The sequence below is a fragment of the Symphalangus syndactylus genome, chromosome 18 (assembly GCF_028878055.3).
Source record: "Symphalangus syndactylus isolate Jambi chromosome 18, NHGRI_mSymSyn1-v2.1_pri, whole genome shotgun sequence".
NCBI lineage: Eukaryota > Metazoa > Chordata > Mammalia > Primates > Hylobatidae > Symphalangus > Symphalangus syndactylus.
Window position 1 is genome coordinate 45,463,168 of NC_072440.2, and position 20,163 is coordinate 45,483,330.

The 20,163-nt window shown below is 39.4% G+C and overlaps 1 protein-coding gene across 3 annotated transcripts in view; it reads left to right on the forward strand.

Annotated features, from left to right (window-relative positions):
• Positions 1–20,163, forward strand: part of ARL15 (ADP ribosylation factor like GTPase 15) — a 430,737-nt gene that overhangs the window by 14,425 nt on the left and 396,149 nt on the right. The window contains exons 2-3 of one of the 3 annotated variants that reach the window (XM_055253824.2): positions 11,643–11,660; positions 15,003–15,059. The exons of 1 other annotated variant lie outside the window; for it this stretch is intronic. In XM_055253824.2, coding sequence (XP_055109799.1) covers positions 15,006–15,059 — 54 coding nt within the window. In that variant the 5' untranslated portion in view covers positions 11,643–11,660; positions 15,003–15,005. Of the gene's footprint in view, positions 1–11,642; positions 11,661–11,923; positions 15,060–20,163 lie in introns of those variants that run through there. One more of the 3 variants, XM_055253825.2, reaches the window with a different exon arrangement.

Here is a 20,163-nt window from a genome sequence, read left to right on the forward strand (position 1 = left end):
GTGAGGTTAGCCCTCTTATGTCTGGAACAATTGTATAGTAATCTGGATGCATTGTTAGTAAAGCTAAAATGGGCTCTGTGATCATGACTTCTATCTAATTAAAACGATAAGGAGCATAGTATTGTGGAAATAGTTTTTAGTTTTCTCTCCTCCTGTTATTTAAACCTCCTCTTCTCCCAGCCTTTCACTGCCAAAACAGAATCGAGGGTCCTTCCAGGGCCACTGCAGGGCTGCCTCAGACAGTGAGGCCTGTTAGACACTGCACAGAAGTGCCTGGCCAAGAGGGCAAGTGGGGCTGAAATCCAGCCCTGAAATCCAGCTCCTGCTTGGCTTGCCCAGATCTCCATTGTGAACTGGCACAGAGGTGCCTAATGTGCTAGCCATGACCCAGCCTCGGGCCTTTGTTCCTGTCTATGTTATAGGACAGAGCACATTGTGGCACAGTGCAGGGCTGGGTTGCAGGCCTCTTAATATGCCCAGAACCTGGCACAAGTACACATGACAGGTGCTGAGTAAATATTTGGTTGGACTGAGATGCTGCACATAATAATGGTTAGGGGCAGAGCCAGACTGCCTGCGTATGCATTCTAGCTCTGTGACTTACCTGCTGTGCAGCCTCCGTGCCTGTTTCCTTGCATGCAAAGTGGGTGTAATGATAGTATTAAATACCTACCTCGCAGAATTGAGTTAATGTATATTTAAAGCATTTAAAAGACAGCCTAATTCTGTAAGTACTACAAAAGTGTATATGAAACAAGGACTTATGGTACTGTTGTCACCAAAAAGATTTTGCTCCATTTCGATTCATTTTCCCCCTACCAGCCTTCCAAAAATCTCCCTGCCTCTGCCTAATACGCATAGTGTAGGGTAACTGGGTTAAAGACGTTTCAGCTGCTTGCTGGTGTTTTAAGTGGCCGCTATTTCTGATTCACAGGGTGAAAGGTCCTGGCAGGGAAGAGGGTGGCCCACATCTCTCCTCAGGCCAGTTCTGCTTACAGCTGTTACCTAAGTTCGGCCACACGAGCCGACTGAGCAGATGAGTTTTCTGAGGTGCTACTCTGGAATTCTGTTATTGTTTGGAGCCTTCGGTTCCTATTTCATTGGAGTCAAACCATTTGAAAGTCAAGTTTCTGCTTTTGAGAAGCAGAGCATGTGATTTATTGGCCAGCTCTTTTATCCCTTCTTCCCGTATGAATGTTTCCTGAGAGGCAGGGTATGGTAGAGGAAGGAGCATTGGGACGATTTATTGGGTAATGTTGCTGTTCTTGGTCATTTCGAATGTTTCCTGAATGAGGCTGCTTCTCTTTTCAAGTCACTGGGCTAAAGTAGAAAACCTCTTGGGATTATTGGATTTCTCTCTTTGTTTCATTTTGTATAGAAATGTATATTTTATATTGTTCACCAGTAATTTTTTTTCAGTGTAACATACTTTTTCCTATTTTTTGGGGGATTTCTATGTGTGTTTTAAAGATTGGGTCATTTAGATGTGATCACGCAATTGCTCCTAGGTTTCCTTTGCATTTCCTGACTCTTTCAGGGTCTCTACTGACCTGGCCTTGGGCTGTGGGTAGCATCACTTTTTGAGCCTGGAGTGTAGCCCCTGTTTATTATTTCTGTGGATGTAGGCTGCAATTTTTGTGCATCCTGAGATTCCTGTGCTATTGATGTTTAGTTTCATTATGTCATTAGGTATTTGGGGAGAATACCTAACTATATGGGGATCTTTGTTAATATCCGTAGGTGACTATTTTCCATTTCATGTCTTCTGAGTTCTTCCTGTTTTGTCATAAATAATTATGTGCGCTTAATATTCACTTGGAATAGTTTCATAAAATGGACTTAGTAAAAATTTTGATTCCATGTTGAGAAAGATCTTGCGTTGCTAATTCTAAAATTCTTCACATCAGATTCTTTGTAAGAGAACACAAGTATAATGAAACAAGTTGCTTAAAAAGTTGAAAAGCTGTGCAAGATGTGATGCATATTTTAATACTTTCTACAAAGGTTGTCTTGAATAAACCATCGTAAAAGTGAGTGATTATTAAAACATGAAGGAGATGAAGAATCAAGAGTTATAGTAAGCTCATTGATTATTCAGTCTTTTCCTCATCTGTCTTAAAGCAGTTCTTTTCTATTTATCCAAATCCAGAGTGCTTAAGAGTTCATCTGAGGGAAAGATTATCCCAATTGCTTTATATAATTGCAGTGAGTGATATTAAGACAATAAGCAGTAGCAACAATAACAAATACATATGCTTCTAACACTGAGTATGAGTAGTATTTTCCTGTGCGTTCAAAATTAACAAGGACTCTTGTTTTATTAAATGATATTTTAATCAGTGTTTATGTGCCTGAAATGAAACATAGTCACTTTAGGTCCTCGATTTTTAATTCTGCTGTGTAGCCCTGTGTTAAAAGATCTTGCAGCGAGACAAGGATCTGTCAGGTTTTAAAATATTCTATATAGCTGGATTTTGGGTTAATTTTGGGAGAAGAAAAGCCCTACCTTCCCTTCTTTCTAATCTCCCTCTTTCCTTTTCTGACTTTCCTTACTCAGCAAATACTTACTGTGAGCTTAATGTTTGGCAGGCATTTGGGCATCCTAAATAATATAAGGGATGACCCTTGTAACTACTGAGACTGTAGCCTGTAACACTGAACGTAATATACATACGTCTTTCTTTGAACGACTGAACTCTGCCTTAGTAGTTGGAAAGCAGCTATAGATAATAGATAGACAGATGGCTGTAGTTGTGTTTCAACAAAACTTTATTGGCAAAACCAGGTAGTGGACTGGATTTTCCCACAGATTGTAATTTGCCAGCTGCTGGGTTAGTATAATAGGATTTTCCTACCTCCTCAAAGAAGAGAGGCAGTATTGCATGATATTTTTCATTGGCATTGGATTTTTGGCTTTTGGACTTGGGGAGAACCTTTAAAGAAGAGCAAGACAGTTTGGGAGGCCAAGGCAGGCGGATCACATGAGGTCAGGAGTTCAAGACCAGCCTGGCCAACATGGTGAAACTGAACTGCAAAAATTAGCTGGGTGTGGGTGGGACACGCCTGTAGTCCCAGCTGCTTGGGAGGCTGAGGCAGAATTGCTTGAACCCAGGAGGCGGAGGTTGCAGTGAGCTGAGATCGTGCCACTGCATTCCAGCCTGGTGACAGAGTGAGACTTCATCTCAAAAAAATAAAAACAAAAGGATGATATGATCAGTGGCTTTAGTTGTTTGAAGGGCATAAAGTCTTCTATGAATCTGAGCAGGTCAAGATCATAGGAAGGCCAGGTATTAGTTCAGGTAAAGAAGAATTCTCTTAAGATTTGTTCATCTTCCTTGAGTAGGAAATGACAGAACAGAAGCTGGCTCCCTGCCTGTTAGGGACATCATAGAAAGGGGTCCATGCACTGAGTGAGAGGTTGAAGTAGATGCAAAGTTCCTTTCAACTTTTTCCTTGCTTCTAGGTTGGTCCTAATGTATCAGCCAATCTCTCTTCACTTTACTATGAGTTATTGAAGAAAACATTGTGGTATAGCGGTGGAACTAACATGTTTCTTTTCTTTTCATTTAGGCAGTGGAGTTTTTTCCAACTAATTTTATGCAGAACTATTAAACAAGTGATATTTTACTATATTTGACTTTTTACAAGCCTATATTTATGATATTTACTTACATGTTTATTATTATTATATATTAATCAGTGAGGACAATGAAGCTGTTTTGATGAACACAAAAACTGCCTTTAGACATGGTTGAGAACTGAAGGCTTATCAAATAGTTTATTTGGTTCTGCATTTTGTTCTCTTTTTGGTGTAGCATTGAGGAAAAACAGGATTCCAACAGAATCATAGTTGTAAATGTTACAGATTGGAAAGTAGCTCACTGTGCAATGTTGAGCTGATCTTCAGTGAGAAGGCAGAACATAGGTTTTATCATGAGGCTTGATCTCTCCGCCGACCCCAAGTTACTCTGGCAGCATGAGTTATGTGTGGGTGGTGTGTGTTAAAATTTTATATACAGTACATTTGAATATGTTGTTTCTCATTTCAGTCTCTAATTAAAATTCAATTTCTACTTAAAAGTATTTCTTGAATATCCAACTGTCTCTTTGCAACACCATGTGGGCTTGCAGAGTTGGAAAAGGACTGGCTTAGAATTAGACCTAGGCAGTAGTCTACGTTCTGCCACTTCCTAGCCTCAGGCTAGTATCCTTTTGTTTTTTAATACGACAAACAGGCCTGGAAATATGCACATTGCTCTAATTGTGAGCGCTGAGTGAGATGACAGTATAAAAATACCTAGCGCATGGTAGAACCTTAGTAAATGCCTGTTTTTCCTTCTCTTGTGACTTGTAAGATAAGACCATCCTTTTAAATTGAATTGTGCGTGGTTCTACTCGATTTCTATAGGTATAGTCACTAGACATTATTCACCATCTTAATAAAACGCTTGGATAGGAACTCTGCCCTCAGAAATGCAAACTGCTCATCTGAAAGGAGTGGGCTTACAAGGGGCTATAGCTCACCTGGTTCATGGGTTGTGATTCTGCCTTCTGGTTTGAGAGTGAAGGGAGGACTTTGGAGAGATCCGCTTGCTGATAACAGGTGGAGGGCAGGAGTTTCAGTGGCTTGCTTATCCACACGACATGTCAGAATCATAGGCAATGACTATACTGCCTTTAGTTGTTAGATTTTTATATCAACCTCCACATATCTGTTCCCTTTAGTCCTTAGCACTAAAACCCATTCATAAAGAAGGGCCAGTGTGCACACCTTTGGAGAAGCAAGAACATCAACAGCAAGGGAGGGAGAGAGGGCTCGTGCCACTTGGCAGCCAGGCTTTAGGGATAGGGGTAAGGAGAAAATCTACAAGACTTAGGAAAAAGTGGTATCCTTTGAAAAAGAAAAGGGAAATAGGGCGAGTCCCTGGGGACAAAAGTAGGTAGATACTACCACCTGAGTTGGGCACAGGGATCCCTGGGACTTACAGAAAACCCCAAGTAGTTCCCTGAGTGTCTTGATTGGGGCTATTTGTCTTCAGCAAGTATAAGACAGTGGTATAGCTGCTTATAGGAATCTCAGAGGTTGGGGTATCAGATGCTGAAGAGTGGCTCAGAGAAATTGGCTGTGAACCCAAGCCCCAGGAGAGCCCAGTTAAGATTCTGTAGGGCCTGGCGATTGTGGCTGGGAGTTGGGTTTCTGTTAAGATTGCTCTTAAACTATTAAATAGTTTTAAGCAGGAGGTGATAGCACCAGATTTACATGTTGAAAACTTGCTCTGGCTGTTGAGTGGAGGATGCATTATACAGGGATCGGATGGGAACTAGTGGGGCCTGTTCAGGAGACTCATCCACATTCTAGTAGTAGATGTGGGTGGCTTGGTTTTGGATTCACTAGATGTGAGAAATATCTTCCCTTTGCTAAGCACCTGATGCTTGCTTATTTAATTCAGTAGAGTTAGTAGCTTTAGTATTATTACAGTTAGCCCTCTGTATCTGCGGGTTCTAGATGTGCAGATTCAATGAACTGCAAATTGTAAATATTTGAACAAAAAAATATAAAAAATAATACAAAATAAAAAATACAGTCTAATAATTACACCACATTGTCATTGTATTAGGTATAAGTAATCTAGAGATGATTTAAAATATACAGGTGGATATGTGTAGGTTATATGCAAATATTACAGCATTTCATATAGGAACTTGAGCATCCACAGATTTTAGTATCTGCAGAGGGTCCTGGAGCCAATCCCCCATGGAAACCAAGGACTGTCGGTTCTCTTTTCTCATCTGAGGACCACTTATTGAAGTTCAGGGTGGATGAGTTTTCTAAAGTAACTTATGGAATGGTTCAAACCCAGGTTTGTCTAACCTCAAAGCTGACCTTTCTTTTCCCTCCACAGTCAGAAAAACAAGAGAAAAAGTTGAGATTGTCCAATTAATAAGCAAATAGAAATTTTTTGAACCTTTCAGTGGCTGTTAGACCATGTTCTCCTGTAGTCAGCCTTTTCCTGGCAGTACAATAAGTTTTGTAAGTTAATATAGGAGTACTGATTCAGTAAAAGGGCTTGGCCATTTGAATATTTTGAGGATTTTAAATATAGATTTGACAATGTAGGTATCATGCCCAAAGAAGTGGCTTAAAAAGATAAATTAAAAGAAAGAATTCCTAAACAACGATTTCTAATGTTTTAGTAGAAGGACAGTGCTGAAAAGTTGTGTTCATTTAATTATATTAAAAAGGAATGGGACGTAGGGAATGGAAGATGAATTCATACTCTGGATAATTGAATAAATATAATTTTCCTTATGATTCTAATTAATTTTGCTCCTAAGTACCTAATGGACAGTGCATGGCAAAGTAGATGCCTATCATTATAACAGCATTAAAAATATTAAATATTATTGAATATTAAAATGTTGAGTGTTGCTGGACACGGTGGCTCATGCCTGTAATCCCAGCACTTTGAGAGGCCAAGGAGGGTGGATCACGAGATCAGGAGATCGAGACCATCCTGGCCAATATGGTGAAACCCCATCTCTACTAAAAATAGGAAAATTAGTTGGACGTGGTGGCACTCACCTGTAATCCCAGCTACTCAGGAGGCTGAGGCAGGAGAATCACTTGAACCCAGGAGGTGGGCGGAGGTTGCAGTGTGCCGAGATCGCGCCACTGCACTCCAGCCTCGTGACAGAGTGAGACTCTACCTCAAAAAAAAAAAAAAAAAAAGGTTGAGTGATAGTTGGTATAATTTTATATAATGTAGACTAAAACTTCTTCAGTTTAAACATGGCGCATTGCCAATCTGGATAATATTGTGAGGCCTGGCTAAAAAATGGATGTCGTTTATTGTTTTGCCTCAGTTGCTGGCTGTGTTGAGACAGAGTGGTAAGAGAGAAACTTGGATTTGGAATGTTTACTCCTTTGGGGAATCTCAGAGTTACCATTCTGGGTTACAGTATTTACAGTAAGAAGTCACAGGAGTTAGTCCTGGTAATGCAGGTGACAGCAGCGGAGACATCAAGAGTACAGACAGGGCCTGAAAGCAAGGCATCTGTAGAAGCTGATGGCAGACTACAGTCCCTTTGTGCAAATGCTTAGAGGAAGTTGTGTGCCAGGAACATAGTAGATATTCAATTAAAATATACATTATGTGTCAATTACAAAATATGTAAAACAAAATACAAATCTGGAGCTCACTGTGTTTCCTTTTATAACTCATTGAATCCTCTTAGTACCCAATGAAATAGGTACTACTATGATCCTCATTTTACAAATGACAAATTAAGATGCACAGAGGTTAAGCAACTTGCCCAAGCTCCTACAAATAGTAAGTTGTATGGCTGGGATTTGATTCCAGAAAGTCTAACACTGAAAGCTGTTAGATTTGCTCTTAATGTCTCCCAGAACTGCTTCTCAATAAATATTTGTGGATTATTGAATTGAGTGTCCAATGCCGTGACTTTTTATGGTAGAATACTGTGTTTGCCTACGCAAGGGGTTTAGGAAGCAAAGCTGTTGAAAGCTTTTTTGGCATCTCTTTTATTGTCTATAATATTGTTAGAATGACCACATCTGCTCTTAAAAATAGCAGTGCCGGAAATCCACCCTCTCCTGCACGTTCTCTTTTTTTTTTCTTCATAGGACTTGTCACCATCTAAGTTGATTTTACTTGTTGTTTTGTGTGCCACTACCACTGGAGTGTAGGCTCCATAAGAGCAGGGACTTTGCTCACTGTTCAGTCCCCAGCATGGGACATGGTTGGGCACAAAGTGTGTGGTCAATGCAAATATGAAATTGTTTAATTAATGAAGAGAATTAATACCAAGTTCATTGGGGCTTCAGCTTGGGCATCTAAAATCCTTGAGCCTTTCAAAGGAATTGCCGACCTATGCTACATTTGCCACACTGGGGCATCAGTGGTTTAGGGAGTTACAATGCCTGGGCTGAGTTCTTCTAGTTGTTAATGACGTATGGAAAATTCTTTTGCTTGAAGTTAATGAGACAGGCCTCTTACTTCCTTACAAAATGTGCTGTAGGCTTTCCAGAATCCAGTGTGCTCTTGAAAATCTCATCTACTCCTTACAAATCTGAATTTGATAGGTTTCTGCCATGCATGAGAAGCTGGTGCCTATATTCAGTTTTTATTGCCCATATGCCTTATTGTAGGTACTTGTATTGGGGGAAAATCCTTATATGTCCAGGTAGGCTACAGAGTCAAAGAGGCTTGTCCAAAGTGTTATTTGTAGTAGGTGAGTGACACTGCATCAGCATGTTTTTCTTTTTTATTGGCCTTTGGTAGTCAGACTTTTATGATTTGTTGAATCATAAAATACATGTAAACTGTAAACCTGCTTTACTCAGTTTGTTTGACTTTATTTGCACTTGCTCATAATGATCGAGTTTGGCCCCCAAGTCCAAAAGACTTGAGTTCAAATTGTGGTTCTGTCACATTCTCTCAACTACTGTATCAATTAGGACTGGAATTGGTTGGAATATAGTAGCTTTGACAGTTTCATTTTTTGCTCAGGCAAGTAAGTCCAGAAGTCCAGAAGTCATTAGGGCCCCAAGAAGCTTCTGCCCACTATATGTAGACTTTAAGTTTATGGTCCAAAATTAGTGCCAGAGCTCCTGCCATCACTTCTGCATTCCAGATAGCTGGATGGAGAAAGGGCAGAAGAAGTGTGTGCTTCCCTCCTGGAAGACTTGTAAGACTTACTGATTTTATCTTATTTACTAGAATTTGATCATACCGCCATTCCTAACTGCAAAGGAAACTGAAGGAATATAGTTTTTTAACTAAGAAACAGACTTGTCTGCAACTACACTCAGCCATTCTTCACATACTGATTTCTCTCTGGGTCTACTTCTCTTGGGGTTATTAGCAGGGTTGTTATTCTCCTCTGCTTTGCATAGCTTTTCTTTTTCGTGTAGTTTCTTTTTATTCATACTCGTAGCTTTGTAAATTTAGATTGCTGTGATTCTTCTTGGTTATGAAGTTATTTAATAGCTTTGCTTTTTGTATTCCCTCAGTTTTATTTTACACTATGATCTGCTTCATCTTTTCAGTATTTTTCAACTCAAATTTGGGAGAAAGAGAATATGATTAGGTTAGCCTGGCCCTTCCTGCTAGGCCATACCATGGTTGTTGGTCAGCTGCTAAGGCTAAACTGCCTGCTAGTTCAATCAGCTGTGGCATCTTGCTTGTGGGCCTTTGCATCTAAAAGGGTGGGGAGGCAAAACAGACTCTATAACGTGACCATGCTAAGTCCTTGACAAATGGAAATTCCTTTGGCAGAGAGTTAGAGATAAGTCTTAAAATGAGGATGTTTTGTATATTGATATGAATGCATTTTAAGTAGTATGTAGATTGTCAGTTAATAGTTATCAATAATTGATATCGGACTGAGAAGCAATTATTTGCAGACTAGGAAGGTGTCTAGGGCATCCTTTAGCAGCCCTCAGATGCTTGCACATTATGGGATGTTTCTTGCTTTCACTTTTATCTGGAATGCCGTTTTCTTCTGTGCTCCATTGAACTTGGATACCTCTCAATCTTTTGAGACTCAAAATTCAGGAGATGCTTCCAAGTCTTTCCTGACATGCCTATAAGAATGACTTCGATGCCTCTACTTTGTTTCCCTAAAGCCCACTGTGCATACCCCGATTGTGCTGAACACATTTACATTGCACTTGTCTGGCACAGGTATGTTTAATTACTGCTTTCTCCTGAACTGGGAGATCACTGATGCTAGGGTTTGGTCTTCTTTATCTTTGTATACCTAACACTTACCTAGAAGTGCTTGCCACATTAAGGATGCTCTGGGCCAGGTACAGTGGCTCATTCCTGCAATCCCAGCACTTTGGGAGGCTGAGGTGGGAGGATCGCTGGAGCCCAGGAGTTTGAGACCAACCTGGCCAACATAGTGAGAACTCATCTCTACAAAAAAATAAACAAAATTAGCTGGGTATGGTGGCGTGCACCTGTAGTCCTAGCTATTTGGGAGGCTGAGGTGGGAGGATTGCTTGAGTACAGGAGGTCCAGGCAGCAGTGAGCCAAGATTGCGCCACTGCACTCCAACCTGGGTGACACAGTGAGACCCTGTCTCATTAAAAAAAAAAAAAGCCCTGCAAATGTTTTTTTCGTTTTCTTTCTTTGGACTGAGTTTTAAAATTCCCAGTGCCTGGTCAAAAGTGAAGGAATAAATTCTCCAAGATAAGTGGTACTCATTATTTTACTCTGATAAGTTAGAAGGGAATTTCTCTCCCTCCATACTTTTTAATCAGAATTTTCAGAATGAGAACTATTCTTACCTTCAGCACTTAAGCCAAAATCTGCCTGGATATTACATGTGATTTTTAGTGATGTTTTGTAGAAGATGGGCTAACATTTTGCTGGATGAAATCTGTAATTTCTGATATGATGATTTATGCTTTCATTTGGTTATTTTTGCTAGATGACTTTTCAAATCTCAGGTTATTTCTGCTAGATGGCTTTTCAAATCTTTGTGATTGAATTTCACAAAGAGCTCATGTGCTAATAATGATGATTGTTATTTTTTAATAGGGAGAGGATTGATTCCTTTTTGAATACTGATTGAACTCTTACATATTCCATCCATGGACATTTGTAGATTGCTTGGAAGTATAGATGCTCTTGGCATGCTGTTGGCACTGTTACCACTGAAAACATTTTTAGAAAATGTTGAGAGGCCAATTTTATTAGCTTTGCTTTAGATTGCAAATGTTTCTCTTTGGGTAGATTATCATCATCCTTTTTCCTAATTTGAAGAAGCTATAAAATATATGCTGAGGAGCAAAATGCTCTACGTTTTGTAAACAGATCCTCATTTTATTTTGTAATTAGTTAAAAAAAAAAAACTGACCTTTTTCCCATTTGGGGAAAATTACTTTCAAGTGTACTAAGGGAGTTGTTAAATAATGCACTGTTAATGTTTTCGGTGACAATACTAACAGAAGGAGATGCCAGTTCTGAAGTAGGTGGCATTCCCAAGTGTTTATTTCCAATCTGGAGGAGTGACTAAAGCATAATTGACAGACACGACCTTTACTCAGAAAGGATTCCACCCACGGGGCACTTTATCGTTCCCATGTACCTTGGAACGGGTTGTCACTCTCTGTATCCCCCATTTATTGCATCTTTGCCTTCAGCCCATTTGTCTGCTATTGAGAGGAAATGCTGGATCTTTGTTAACCTTATTTGGAAATAGATGATCCGAGCTAGGGCCTCATTTGAAGGGGGTTTACTGCTCCCCTATGCCCTTTCTTGTTTTACCAGTTTTAACATACTGCTTGCAGGACTCTGAAGAATTGGCTTGGCTGTTTTAACTTTTTAATTTTCATCAAGCAGAATTATGGAGGAGAAGATAATATAACCATCATCTTGCTTTGTATCAGGATGAGGGATTGCACAGGACATCAAAATTAGAACTGTCAATTATATTAAGTATAAAAAAGTAGCTCTCTAAAAGAATATTGTGTTTATTAGCCCTCTGATGGAACTCAAATTATATCTTGATACCATTTTTTGGACTGTATAGTAAATAACGTTTATTTTCTGCCATCTTGTTGAAGTTTTGTTTTCTCCTTTATTTTCATGCTTACCTTTGAAATTTCTTAGGGAAAACAACAATAAACTGTAAGTAATCACATTAATTTCAAATTTAGTATTCTTTTTCTTTTTTCTGTCTTAGGCATTCTTTTTCTATAGACCTCTCTTAAACAGATTGTAACCAATCTGTCTTGTTTTTGAATCTTTTTTGCTCTTTTATTAGATGAGGCAGCAAAGAAGATGAGATTCGTTTTCGAAATAATATTCTTTAGTTCTTCCTCAGGCAAGTCTAGATGTAGATTTATGAATATTACTGTAGAGGCTACTGGGTCAGAGTTTATCTGAGATAGAAACTCATTCTTGGCCGGGCGCGGTGGCTCACGCTTGTAATCCCAGCACTTTGGGAGGCCGAGGCAGGCGGATCACGAGGTCGGGAGATCGAGACCACAGTGAAACCCCGTCTCTACTAAAAATACAAAAAAATTAGCCGGGCGTGGTGGCGGGCTCCTGTAGTCCCAGCTACTCGGAGAGGCTGAGGCAGGAGAATGGCGTGAACCCGGAAGGCGGAGCTTGCAGTGAGCCGAGATTGCGCCACTGCACTCCAGCCTGGGCGACAGGGCGAGACTCCGTCTCAAAAAAAAAAAAAAAAAAAAAAAAGAAACTCATTCTTTTATTGGGAATAGTTAACTACTTATCCTTCATTCCAAGTTATGCCTTATGTCTCATGGGTTTACAGTTAAAATAGTTTCTTCAAATACAGCATCTATACAGAGAAATAATATAATTATTTAAAATTTATTACCAGTTCATATACTGTGATCAAAGGAAGCTTAGTTATGTTTTTAAATACATGTATCCGACTCCTCGTAATTAGAGGGAAGAGGCCATTGTTGAGAACATTCTTGTTAGAATGAATTTACAAGCTGGGGCAATAGACATGCCACCTGGCCTGAGGTCGGATGTTCAAGGATAAGGCAGTATTTGTAAGGATTAGAGGTTAGAGAGAATGAGGTAATATAGTTAGTCAGAAAAAAAGTTACACAAAATAAATTGAGGGTTTTCAGGGTAATAATTTTAGCAATCCCAACAACAATACTTGTACATTTTGAGAGTATGAAAAGGAGTGGAAAGTAGGTTTTTAGTAACTAAAGAGTAAATATTTCTCCGTCCTTAAAAGATAAAGCTCATAAAAAGAGTTATTCTCTCATGACAGGTGCTAGAGCCCTTTCATATGGCACTGGGAATACCTACTTTTTAAAAACAAATGTTGCTCTGTACTGGTTAGGATTCGGTTAGGCTGTGAGAGACACACAACAATTTTTAAACAAGTTAGAGGGCTGGGCGTGGTGGCTCATGCCTATAATCCCAGCATTTTGGGAGGCCGAGGCAGGTGGATCACTTGAGCTCAGGAGTTTGAGACCAGCCTGGGAAACATGGCAAAACATTGTCTCTACAAAAAAATTAAAATATTTGCTGGGCATGGTGGCATGCGCCTGTAATCCCAGCTACTTGGGAGGCTCAGGTGGGAGGATCACTTGAGCCCAGGATATTGAGGATACAGTGATTCCAGATTGCACCACTGTACTCCAGCCTGGGCAACCAAGTGAGACCCTGTCTCAGAAAACAAAAAGTTACGGGTTGATTTCTATTTCATGTACAAAGTCTGGAAGAGGAGGGAATGGCAACTCTGCTGTCATTTCCATCTTTGGGTTCTCTTATCTGTATGCTCTACTTCATGTGTCCACTGTTCTCATTGTGCCATCACAACCCAAGATTGTCACTGGAGCTACATTAAGTCTCCGTTACAGCCTGGAAAAGAAGTAGGAAAGGCAGAAGAGCAAAAAAGGGCCCTTCTCAGAGTCAGTTCCCTTTAAGCATCTTTCAGTTACATCTCATTTTGGAGAACTTAGTCACAGGACAACACTTAACCCCCAAAAAAGCTGGTCAATCTTTTATTCCAGGCGGCACAAAATAAGAGTTGTCTTTCAGTTGGGGAAAATAACTTTTCCAGCTTACTCAGAGAGTTGTTCAGTCATTCACTATTGTGGTACAAAGGTACAACTTGGGGTAATTTCCAAAGGTAGATGGAAAGAATGATCTTGGACAAGGCGATGAACATTCTTAGTCTTGGGCTCTGAGGATGCCAGGGCATGGCCCTGGTTTGTTTTCAGTAGTGTGTTTCATTCAAAATAAACCCAATAGTGTTACGGTCATGATAGTAATAACTTAATAATAGATGTGATCATGATCCACAGTATGAAATCATCCGCCATTTGTTTTGAACAATAGCACCGTTGAATGTTTGGAATTATTTGAAAGTTTAGATTGAGTTTCAGTACTTCACTCAACAGATTGTCTTTTGAGTTTGATTTTCCATTGCTGTAATTTTTATTTTTAATGTCCATGCATATAGCCTTTGGCTTTCCAATCTTTTGTTTACCAAATTCCTTCAATCATACAGAATTCAGTTTCTTGTGGATATTGTCTAAAGAGGCAAGAGCCTTTGGCAGAATGGGTCTGATGCGACTTGTTGGTCTTCCTCAAGGATTGCATCTTTGGAAGCCTTTTGGCTACCACAGAAAGCCAGGGATCCTATATCTTTGCCTCCTTGCCACAATGGATAAAACCATGATTGCTGAGATTTATGACATTATAAACTTTAGGGAGAAGCTTTAACTTGTCAACAATAAACCATAATAACAGTGTTCGACTGTATGAAGTTAGGGTTATTTTGACTACATACTAATTTAATGTGCTAAAAATATTTCTCCAGCTAAAGAAAGGAAAAGAAACCAGTAGTCATGTTTGGTATGCATGGTTTGTGAGTGGGCATGTGTTTTAGGAATCTGAATTTGATTTGGGAGTTAGAAGTTGTGAATTCTAAGTTGAGTACTGCCATTGATATTCTGAGACCAAGGACCTCAGTCTTCTGTCAAAATTTAGCCCATTCATAACTTTCAGCATTTAACTATGAGTGTTTCCCTTTTACAGAGTTTTTTTTTCTATCCATTATAAGCATTATAGACACTTATGATCTAATAAGAATTGAACTGAAAAAGAAGTGCTTAAAAAGCTACTTATAGCAGCCAAATATTTATTATTAAAATGGGATATTAGAGCAAGATTTGAAAGAAATAAAATTAAACCATTACAATAAGTTACACTCCTTAAATGATGCTCTTGTATTAGAAGACAAAGTATCTGCCTTACAGTCCCAAGATAAAGGCACATGCCCCAGACTTTATTATCCCTGTGTTCTTTGAGCTAGCCTAGAAAACAGATGGAAGCAATTCAGTCACTTGCTCATAAAACAGATGTTGGAATAGAGCAGATTTTCTTTAAAGAGGGAAACAAGAGCAAGGGGAATGAAGACAGTTCTTTGGTACAAACATTTCGTTGTAATCTCTTATTCTTATTTTAATCTTATAGAGAATGTCTGAATGTATCCAGATCTCATTTGCTGTTTGTAGAATTGGGATTTACACGGTAAGCAATGTATATTTTGTGGTACCACATATTGTGAAAAATAAGTGAAGACCCTAGTGTTGGAAATCATGTGGAGTGATGGCAATTATCCTCTACTGCTGATGGGGGTATAAATGTATACAACCACTTTAGAAAATAATAAAGCTGAACATGAGCACATCTCGTGACTGAGCAATTCTACTCCTACGTATATAGCTCAGAGAAATTGTTGTGTAATTACCAGAAGACCTGTGTAGGAAAGGTTCCTAGTAGAAATATTCATAAAAGCAAAATGTTAGACGCAATACGAATGTCCATCAATAATAGATTGGATTAAACAATTATGGAGTTTTAATTAAACGGATTACAATACAGCAGCAAAAATATATGAAAAAATGACTGTATGAATTATAGCTTGTAATAATACACCGTGGATGTATCTCACAAACAATGTTGAATGTAAGAAACAAGTCACGGGAAAATACATGGCATACAATTTCATTTCTATGAAATTCAAATAAAGTAGAACTAAGCAATACATTGTTTTAGGGTTACATATGTTGATATACTATAAATAAAAGCAAAAATTCAGATTGTGATTACCTCTAGGGCAGTAGTTCTCAACAAGGGGTGACTTTGTCCTCCAGGGGATACATGGCAATGTTTGGAGACATTTCTGGTTGTCACAACTGGTGGTGATGGTGGTGGTATGCTACTGTCATCTTATGGGTTGAGGCCAGGGGTGTTGCTAAACATCCAAAATGTTCTGGTTACGAATTATCTGCCCAAAATGTCAATAGCGTGAGGTTGAGAAACTGTTCTAAAGCAGTGGAGGAAAGACAAAGTGCTTTAAAAGTTATAGTAGGCCAGGCCCGCTGGCTCACGCCTGTAATTCCAGCACTTAGGGCAGATCACCTGAGGTCAGGAGTTTGAGACCAGCCTGGCCAATGTGGTGAAACCCTGTCTCTACCAAAAATACAAAAATTAGCTGGGTATGTTGGCAGGCGCCTGTAATCCCAGCTAGTTGGAAGGCTGAGGCAAGAGAATCGCTTGAACCCAGGAGGTGGAGGTTGCAGTGAGCCGAGATCGTACCACTGCACTCCAGTCTGGGTGACAAGAGCGAAACTTGGTCTCAAAAAAAAAAAAAAGAGTTATAGTAATATTCTGGGTTTTAACTTGAATGGTGAGTGCACAGTGTTTTTTTATGTTATTCTTTAAACTACATATTTACTTTATATACTTTTTGTATGTAGATATTTCACAATACAACAACAACAAAAATGAACATATTAAGATGTTTAAGGCTTTTTTTTTTTTCCACCAGCCTGTGTCAGTTGACTCAAATGCCTTGAGCTTATTTCTTAACTTGGGATTTGGGAGATCTATCTATGTAGATGAGCATGAAGGACTTTTCTAATCAGATTAAGTGATAAAATGTCTTGACAGTTTCCCTTTAGAGGCCTAGGGTGGGGATTTGGACACTCTAGATGGGAAATATAGTGATACTTACTTTTAAAGACCAAATTATTTCCTAAGTAAGGACTTAAAAATATTTACATGAAGTAATCTTGTTTACTCATCTGCTTTGTACAGAAGAACATGTGTATGTGTGTACAAAATGCTTAAGGAATTTGTTTAAAATGAATGATGCAAAAATGCTGAGTAAAAGATAGGAGTGCAGCTTGTAAGTTCCTTGAGGGCAGGGAGTCTATCTTGTGTTTGTCTTTACAGACTTTACAATACCTTGCACAACATCTGGCACTTGGCAAATGCTCCATAGCTGTATGTCCAATTATATTAAGTTATAGTAAGAATAATTTTCTGTTTTGCCTTTGTTTGAATGTAAGAAAAAGCAGATTTTCTTTATTTCTTCTGTCACCTTTTGTTTTAGCTGTCTCAGATGAGTATTTGTCCCCAGTTAGATGAACAGGTTACTTGAAAGCTAAACATGTTTTTTAGTTATTTTATGTGAAGTTAATTCCTGAGTCTGTTTTCCCAGATCCTCTGAGAAGCAGTTGCCAAGTTGGGATTTGCATGCAAGTTGGGGAATGTCTATGAAGTGGAAAGAGGGAGGAAACCACAAAAGGTAGAGAGAGCCTTTAGACCGTGCTGTAGGTCTGACATCTGCGAAGCAAGGGTGGGAAGGAAGGAGGGATGGGGAAGAATTTTACAATGCCATATATTCCTGAGAAGTCTTGGCCGGATGGATGGGGCTTCCCTAAGCAAAGTTGCCTGTTGCTGGAGTTTCGCACTGGGCAACAACAGCAGTGATTCCAGTACCTCTGCACACTTGGGCACTGGCTGGCAGCCCAATAGAAACACAATTTCTGCATGAATGCCATGGTAGACCTGAGGCTGTGGCAGCAAGAGGCCATCAGTTAGTTGTGCTTCTCTAGAAAGGGAGCTCTGACTGGCCTATTTCCTTGACTGCCTCAGTAAGCCAGCACAATAAGGTATTTCCATCTAGAACTTGGGAATCCTGGAACTGCCGATGTCAGAAATTGTATGTATTCCTCTTCGAATACCTAGCACTGAGCCTGGGCCTGAGACCTAACAGGCGTTCAGTCTCTGTCCCTGCTTATTTAATGAAGAAAGGCTGGTCATGGATTCATTCCAAGGCAGATAAAAATCGGCCCTAAAAGGAGAGATTGTGACGATCTTAATTGTGTCCCACACAAAATTCATATGTTGAAGCCCTGACTCCAAATGTGATGATGTTTGGGGATGGGGCCTTTGGGAGATAATTAGGTTTAGATGAGGTCATGAGGGTGGGGCCCTCCTGATGGGATTAGCACTCTTGTAAGAAGAGACACCAAAGGGCTTTCTTCTTCACCGAAGGGCTCTCTCTCTGTCTGCCATGTGAGGACATAGGAAGGTGGCCATCTTTAAGCCAGGAAGAGAGCCCTCAACAGAAACTGACCATGCCGGCACCCTGATCTGGGACTTCCAGGCTCTAGACCTGTGAGAAAATAAATTTCTGTTGTTTAAGCCACCCAGTCTAAGGTATTTTGTTTTGGCAGATTAACACAGGGAGGAGAAAAAAAAGATTCTTGTAAATTACAGATAACATAAACCGGACAAAAACCAAAAACAAACTCTTATTAGCTCCTGTTGGAAATAAATGCTGAGTTATGAGTAAAAGAAGAGGAAACCTAAAAAGATTATGGGTTAGCTTATGGGATGAGAAATAGTGTTAGGTTGTTGAGCTGAGTTGTTTTTTTAGGTGCTTTTAATGTTATTGCCAAATAGCAGTGAGTTAAAATACTTAGAAGTTACGGAGCAAAAAGCCATATATTTTACATATTAGGAATCCATATCTGAAGTGAGCAAGACCAAATTGGAACATATATAGGACACAGACACTGAAAGCTTCCTAGGTTAAGTGTGTGATATACAAGTGAATGTATGCTACCATTACAAGGTTTAATAAAGATCATTACTCAGAGACAACAAAGGGTATCCGGTGCATGCCGTCCACCTTTCCCACTGAGGTTTGGAGTAGACAGACCTTTCTCCAGACCCTGAAAAGCAGTGATGCTTATTTAAAGGGCCTTAACTCAGGAAGATGTGGCAGGAAACTTAAGGTATAGGTAGAAAAACTTAGACAGTATCAGTGGTGGAGATATGAAGGCTTCCAAAGTCCAGAACAAATTGGGACAGAGGGAAGCAGATAAAAACAACAAACAAACAAACAAACAAAACAATCTTTAAAACCAAGCATCTGCTCCAAGGAGATAACTCTCTACTTCCTATGAGTACAGCACAGGAGATAGTGTTATTCTCCTAATGTAATGTAGGGATGTATCACAAAGAAGTAATTTTGTTTCTGAAACAAAAGGAGTCCTGTTTTATGGATCTGTTTTGGGTCTTAAGCAACATTCATTTGGTTCTGTTCAGGAGGAAGGAGGGGACGTAAATTTAGGCCAAGAGTTTATAGTACAATTGTGGTTCTATGATTTTATGAAATCCTGGCAGTGAAAACAGGCCATGCTTAAGAATGTGATCTTGAAGTGAACCTTCTACCGTCAGGCGTGGATGAGCTCCAGGCCAGAGAGGCACACAAGGGCATTGCTTTGGAATGCTCTTAGGAATGTCAGGGTAAGCATTTTCCAAAGGTGTTGTGCTGAGACTTCTCTGAGTTGGGAACTATAACACAACCATCATGGAGCCAGAAGCACAATGGTGGGCAATTAGCTGGTGCTGACAAGAAGCAGGTTAAGGGAGCAGTGATAATTTTAGCTTCTAGTGACCTTCCTGTGGGTTGTGGACCCTTTTGGCTAACATTGAACGGCCCAGATGAATGAAGCTAGGGCCAGTGAATCTTGCCCTCCTCCAGGAATGGTACTGTTTGAAGCACACAGAAGCCACAGGGGTGACTGTTTGGTTTTCTGTACCCAACAGCTGCGTGAACTAAAATTGAAACAGGTGATGGAGATTTGAACTAAATAATACCAGGAGAATATCCTGCATAGTTGCAGATTTTGGTTATCAAGAAGAGCTTTAAAAACTCCTTAAATTCTTCTTTGGACTTTGCAGAAATTATTGAATGTGTTTTACTAGCAGAGAAAGCATTCATCCTTCAAAACAATAACAGTAAAAATGCCATTCAGTTTCATCTTGAGATGAAGAGTCATTTGCTAGTGGGTAGAAATCATCCTTTTATCTAGTTACAAGATTTGGTTGTACCTACTTATATTCACTTTCTGTGACTTCTTTTTTGCTGGGGGAGGGAGGCAGGGAGAGCTACCTTTGCGATTACAATTAAAAGGCAAAACAGTTGTATGTTATTATTAGTATTATTACTGATAATATTAGTAACAATATTATTAATAAGATTGTATATTATTAAAATTGCTTATTTTCATTTAGCTCTTTAGGTCTGGACAAATCCTACCCTAATTCAATTAGGTTATTACAATATACAGTGTTACATGTAAGGACACTGTATTTCTTATGGATGCTGTAACAAATTATCACAAACTTTGTGGCTTAAAACAACATAGATTCTCTTATAATTCTGGAGGTCAGAAGCCTGAAGTGGGTTTCACTGGGCTAAAATTAAGGTGTTGGCAGAACTGTGTTCTTTTTGGACGTTCTGGGTAGGAATCCATTTTTTGCCCCTTTG